The 6,731-nt window shown below is 37.0% G+C and overlaps 1 protein-coding gene across 1 annotated transcript in view; it reads right to left on the reverse strand.

Moving 5' to 3' along the window:
* Positions 1–462: 462 nt before the first annotated feature.
* Positions 463–6,731, reverse strand: part of LOC112115865 (V-type proton ATPase subunit G 3) — a 17,752-nt gene continuing 11,483 nt past the window's right edge. The window contains exon 2 of the mRNA XM_026655754.1: positions 463–1,007. Within this exon, the coding sequence (XP_026511539.1) occupies positions 834–1,007 (174 nt within the window). The 3' untranslated portion in view covers positions 463–833. The remainder of the gene's footprint in view (positions 1,008–6,731) is intronic.

Here is a 6,731-nt window from a genome sequence, read left to right on the forward strand (position 1 = left end):
ATAGAATATCTGTCATTAAGCAAAAATATATATATTATGTATCTTGAGCTAAAGCTATTTCATTATTAGTATAAATCATTTATATCGATTTCAGACCTAAAGTAAAACCTGTAGGGTATATGGTGCAATTTAACAGTAGGACAATTCTTTGAGAGTGGCATGGGCAGGTAAATATGTAAAATCAGCCAGAACTATATTGTGCATTTACACTTTACAAATTACGAAGAGCCACCACTGTGGAAATCTGAACTATGTTATTGTATGTAGCGTTATTGTAGTTGTGTTGGTCACCCACCTTGTCTGTCTCATTATTCTAGACAGGTCATTGCAAATGCATACAGGAAACTGAAAGAGCTTACTCCTATAATCCCCATAACCAACACAATCCATTTGCTCAAAACAAGAGAGAAGTTCTTTAATTTTAAGTAAAATGAAACATTATCACATATCTGATAATTTTAAATGTACTAAAGATTGGGACAAACGATTTCATGCAACACATTAAGTAGTACAGAACATTTTATATAAGAAAAGAAATAAAGACACCCACTAAAAAGCTGTCTGTGTCAAATAATCACTTATTCTGCTGTTGTCGGCTTTCTACTATTTAAATGACAGGGTAATAGCTATCAATACGAAAAACAAATCCATTCCACCAAATGCTTGTGAAACCTCGTAGAATTTTATCCCCCCCCAAAAAAATTGTGTGTGGCAGTGTGCTTTGGGCTTAGTGTTTCTCTTTCACATACAGACAATCCCATAAAGGAGAAGATGATTTGGGTTACTAGGAAAACAGTGTGCCTTCTGTTGATACATGCACACAACAATGGGATTTAAACTGCGTCTCTGTAGTTTGGGTGGATTTCAGGCTTGATGTCATATACCATGTTCAAAAGTTGTTTCATTATGTTTTCCATGTACTTGTGGAAGCTATTGGTGATGTCTCGGATTTTTTCTGTTGTTTGCTCTTCTATTTTAGTGGAGAGGTTACCTTGGGATCCCATTATCTACAAAGGCAAAACAAGAGAAACCCTATGAGCAAAATAAAGGCTTACATCACAGCCGTGTTTACTGTAGCTGGGGCAGTGTCTAAGAATGTTTTTCTATCCCCGAACATAAACATTATGCAAACCTTTCACAATGCTCTGTAAGAGTCAGGTTTAAACTAGATTAAACCATAAACATAATAAACAGGATTAATGGGGACTCTTTGGATACTCATTAGCAATGGAACACATCCCCACATAGTGCAGATTTCCAATGTCACTGTTGGGTACAATGTTTACTCTACTAAGAGTTTTTTCTCTTCTATAACATTTTTTGAATATTTTCATTTCATTGATTAATCCACTATGTTCTATCACTGATAGGTTTGTTTGAGCTCACAAAATTAATGAAAACCACGGCTTTTGAAGTGTGGAAGATGGGAATGCTTCCTGATAAATAAATAAAATAAATGAAGCCTTTGTGTTTCTAAAGCACTGAAATGTCTTCAATAGTTACTGATGTATAACCCTCAATAGGCCTCATTTGAGGCCTTTTAATATTACATTTTCTTATCTGGCCAAATACCAGACAGCTTCTGGCACAGTAAATATTAGGACATTCGCTTCAAATGTAATTGTACCTTCCCTTCTTTCTAGACTAGTTGAACATTTTCGCAAGGTTATGTTATAAACAGATGCACACATTCCGAATTTGTGACTTCATCCCTCCAGTGCCCCAACTTCCTGTGAGTGTCCTTCCCTTATAGAAAAGTCCTAAAGAGTTTAATCAAAAATTATATTCCCTGCTGTAGGATGGCTCAGAAAACTTGGGAAAAGAAATAAATAGAGAATGATAGCCTATTAGATCGCTATAGAATCCAGTTGTTGTCATCAGTATTAAAATCTATAGGGCTTTTCCATATGAGTTCCAGTTTTTCTCCTGGCTGTTGCTGCCGATAATTCTAAAAATAGTGCAATATACAGTAGCTCCCCAGAGCTAAAGAGAACACCCTGTGGGTGTGATAAAGGAGCAATATACAGTATGAATTGTAGGTTTTGTGGTTCCAAGGCACAACCCTACTATTGTTTCAGTCCTGTGGTTCTCTTGAGCAGAGGCTACTTGTTGGGGCAAATTGTGTTGTGGTTGTGTGATGTGGTCCAATGGTCACAGATACAAGGGATGATATAGGTGAGCAGCAATTCTCCAAAAAGGGTCATATTTTTGGAGTTTAATGTACATACCCTCATCATATATCACTGGAAAGTTTATTTTATGTGTTTATAGATGAGGTCTGATGTAGAGCTGTCATGTGTTGCTGTAAGCCTGAAGGTGAAGTGAAACAATGGTACCCAAATTGAATGTCCTTTTTTTTTTTTTTTTTTTTCCTCAAATACTTTTTTTTTTTTTTTTTATCTCTTTTTTTTTTTTTTTTTTTTTTGGTTATTGTAAAACAATTGTACCCAAATTTATTTTTTTTTTTTTTTTTTTTTGCACAGTTCCACAAATACTGTTTGTTAATTTCAACACCTCAATGTGTTGTTTATTGGTCAAAGCTAGCAAATGACAATGCATTAAAAATATATATTGGTTTTGCATGGCCAAGTTTGTTTTTCTTTTCAGAAATGATGATGCTGTTTAGCATGTGATAAAAAGGGTGAATATCAACATACTGCAATATACTTACATGAAATGTTTTTGCTTTGCATATTCTGAATTGTCAAAGTGTCTCACAAGTGATTATAGTAGTCTCCTATATTTTCAATTGAAATTTGCTGACAAGGTCAGTCTCTTGCTGAAGGTTGGGCACCAGTAGTAGCAGATTATGTGCCAATGGTTTATACTGCATAGTGGGTGGATATAAATGCATGTGAATTCCTAATGTAATGCTCCTCCATTTATAAGCTTTTGTACATACAATATAGCAAATAGTTTGCCTGGTAGAGGTTTTAATTTGTAATTGCCTATGCATGTAGTATAAGCCATTGAAATATTCTAGAATCTAGCTTTTTTAATGTAATTATTCACAGCTCAGTATTAATGTTAGAGATGACAATACACAGCTACATGCTGGGCTTCAATCAAGTGCTCACTAAATGGAAATGGCAATTTTGATTCTAACATAGATCTAATCTATATCGAATTTAGCACATGTTTGTATATGTCTACAAATGAGAAATGGTGGTAGTGGTTGTGATAATACTAACAATATACCTTGGAAATTTTACCTCCACAGGGAAATATATGAAGATGTGGAGGATACAAGTCCCTTAAAGCTTATGTCAAAGAGAAAAAGACTTCCCACAAACATTGAAAAATGTGCTATTTGTCAAAAAAATCAAAAGAATGCAAAACTGTCAGAAGCCACCAGTGCTGCACAGAATTCTGTGATGCTGCCAGCAGAAGCCAGGAGAGATGAATTGTATTGCTGGCGACTGGATGAGTTTTCTAGTTTAGGCAATGTGCTACCAAGGTTGCTTTTGGAAAAACACAAGCAAGTTAAATTTGGCACATGTCCGGGATGTTTTGAACCCAGGAAAGAAAACAGACTCTGAATCTGAGCAGAGAGCTTCATGTTCACGTGCTTCCATAGCCACCAGAGCAAGCACATCCTCCTGTGTTTGATCCTGGTGCATTGTTTACTTGAGAGAAACACACAAGAAAAATAAGAAATTTTGTAAATTAGAAACATTTGAGAGAGCAACCAGTGTAAGGGAGGAGCACTTCAAAGAGGAGATGATGCCATATTGCACAGACTATGTGTGGAAGACTTGATTGCTAAGGATGCACTGTATCACTCAACATGCCTTTCTTCCTACTTATGTAAAATAAATCTTAAAGCAAAACCATCTAGTTACACTTATGACACTGCATTTTATCAGCTGATTGAAGAGAAGACAATGATCTTATGTGAAACAAAAAGGCTCTTCTCCGGTCCAAGCTGCTACAAAGATATAAAGCTCTACTTCTTTCGGATGTAGAAACTGCAAGCTATTCCAGTCCCAAATTACAGGTAAGATTAGAAACAACATTGCGGTTTTGCAAATTCATTCCACGCACAGCATGGACAAGGCATGTCTACCATCATTCTGTGCAGTGCAATGACATTAGCTGATGGTATCTAAGCTGCTAGTCATCTGAAGCAGGAACTTAAGTCATCCAAATGTTTTAAAGATATTCTTCTGGTGAGTGAGCCTGATGAACAGCTTTCAAATGAACAAGTGGTTTTGCATAATGTTACTTCAGTCCTTCGGTCGGAAATAGCCAAAATGAAATCCTCAGCATATTATCCAAAGCCAGGTGATTGCAGTTTACAGAGGTTAGCTGCATTTGTACCCCAGTTAGTGCAGGAGTTTGTCCTTTGGTTGCTGGCTAAAGAGGCGTATAACTCAGCCAGCAATGAGTGTCATACCTCAGAAGACCGTCAGAGGAGTTGCTTCTCAGTTGCGCAGTGCATAGTATTTAACGGTTCCAAAATTATCACACCATTACACATAAGCCTTGCTACACAGCTACACATGAGTTTGGGTCATGCAATTTAATTGACATACAACATCTTCAGGGATTCTGCATCCATTATGGTGAGCTAAGGCGATTCATGACTAATGCTGCAAAAACTGAAGTAGAAAGACTCCAGGGAAGTGTGCTCATTCCAAATGGAATTGAACCACTTCATGCTGGTGGAAATCTCATCCACGAAGGAGATGATAGTATAGACATCAACACAGAGACCAGTGATGGAAAGAATACCTTCTATTCAGTGGCTAGAGTGCTATTTCAAGAACAGACTGCAGATAGTCCAGCATCATGAGAAATTCACTGAACCCTGGGAAAGAAAAGTCACTTAGTCTCCCCGGGTAATCAGAGTCTCTGATGCAGTGTGCAGCATTTGAAAAACTAGAACACGTCCAGAACTGACTTGCCATGAAAAAGTACTTGAGAAAATAAACTTTTGTTACCTACCAATGAGCACTGTCCGAGATTTCTCCTGGTGTCTTTAAGACTACTACCTCGTGATGTCCTGCCAATACCAAATGATATTGATAGCTTGCAACAAAGAAAAGCACCTACACAGCAGTTGCATATGCACCTATTGTGGATGCCAAGACAGCTGCCAGGGCCACAGTCTGTCCTACAGTGCTGAAATGTCAGCCACTAGGATAGCAGCATGTCATTGACACCAAGAATCAGCAGCTGTATGCTGTTGCTCGGCAAGAGAAATGGACTCTCTCAAATGAACTTGGTACCAATATGATTTGTAATCTGTGCTGTTTTATAGCATGTATTGGGAAATTCTGGGGAGATGCAGGATTTCTAGAGCTTCTTGTTGATGCTGATGTGTATGCAGTTTGTACTGCAAATCAAATGTTTGCAGGTAAGCAATTCAGCTCTGTTCTATGGCTTGTGATTTTTGCATTTGAGGCCCTGAATGCACTATACAAATTTATTATTACATTTTGTTTTACCCTTTAGATTGCTATTGTGATGATTTGAGGTCACAAAGAAATCTGATTTTATGTTTGAAATAGTACATAGAGTCATTAAACTACCAGAAACGAATGCAAATATTTCAAAGTGGTCATTTTAACGTGTTGATTGTGCCATTGTTTTTTCTCATTTCTATGGTGATAGCACCACTTGACAGGTCCACATCATACCTCATCTTAAAGTAGACATAATAAGCTTTCAAATGATGCATGTTATGTGTGTGTAGAGGGTATATGAAGTCAACCAAATCAGTGGTCTCTTGCCGCTCACCTAATATCACTAAATTCATTTTCCTTGTGACTTCAGCCCAATTTTGGCCTTCAAAGATGACAAGGTGAATGAATTAAGATTCTCCTTTAGAAGGATTTCCATTGAAATTATATTTGTTTTCTAAGTAGCATCTAGTAAGCAATTGGTCCATAATATAGAATTAAAACTTTTGCTAGTTTGAGAGAAATAAAAGGAAACCTAAAATTTTAAAGGGATTATTATTATCTGTAATAATTATTTTTCTGAGGATATTAATTAGCATTATATGTATCTTAACTTTGGGCCAAACCCTGAGGGCCTTTACTTGGGAAAGATCTGACTCCTTCCACATAACGAGCCATCTCCATAGAGAGAACTTTCTGCAGATTCAGAGTAGCTAGATGTTGTCTCCAAACCAACCCCATGGAAAATGCTCAAGAGCATTACTACGCACTTAGGCGGAGCCTCCTCCACACCAGGGACCCCTTCCCCTTAATTCACACCATAGGAAAAAAAATACAGTATTTTAAGTTAATCGATAATTGAATTTCTGCCTGGATTTTTTCATGTTCTTTCTTTTCCGCTACTGAGTTCCAAACCCTTCATATTATTGAACTTCATTCGATATTGTATTTAAGTTATGATCTGTTTTGACTTTGAGGATTTTACACCAGTGTCAGACCAATGACTTCCATAGTGTTGCTCCTAATCTTACATCTGATATGAATGAGATCAGCATCAGGCCTTGTATCTCCATAGGTAGGTGCCATACCTTAAGGATGTTGTGCAACCCGTTCATTGTAGTTTAAATTAACCAGGTAAATTATGCACTTATTTACACCCCATTTCTTAAGGCTTAATTCATTCATGTTTATCAAGCTCTTGGAGATCCTCATGTGGAAGGGCCATAGTATTATTTCACTATGAGAGAGAGTCTCAAAATTCAGCAATGGATTTTGTACACCCCAAAGTTAGAATCCGTGGGAGAGAGTTGATTTAGTCTGTTACAA

This window comes from Terrapene carolina, unplaced genomic scaffold (assembly GCF_002925995.2).
Source record: "Terrapene carolina triunguis isolate 2854851 unplaced genomic scaffold, T_m_triunguis-2.0 Scaffold211, whole genome shotgun sequence".
Lineage (NCBI taxonomy): Eukaryota > Metazoa > Chordata > Testudines > Emydidae > Terrapene > Terrapene triunguis.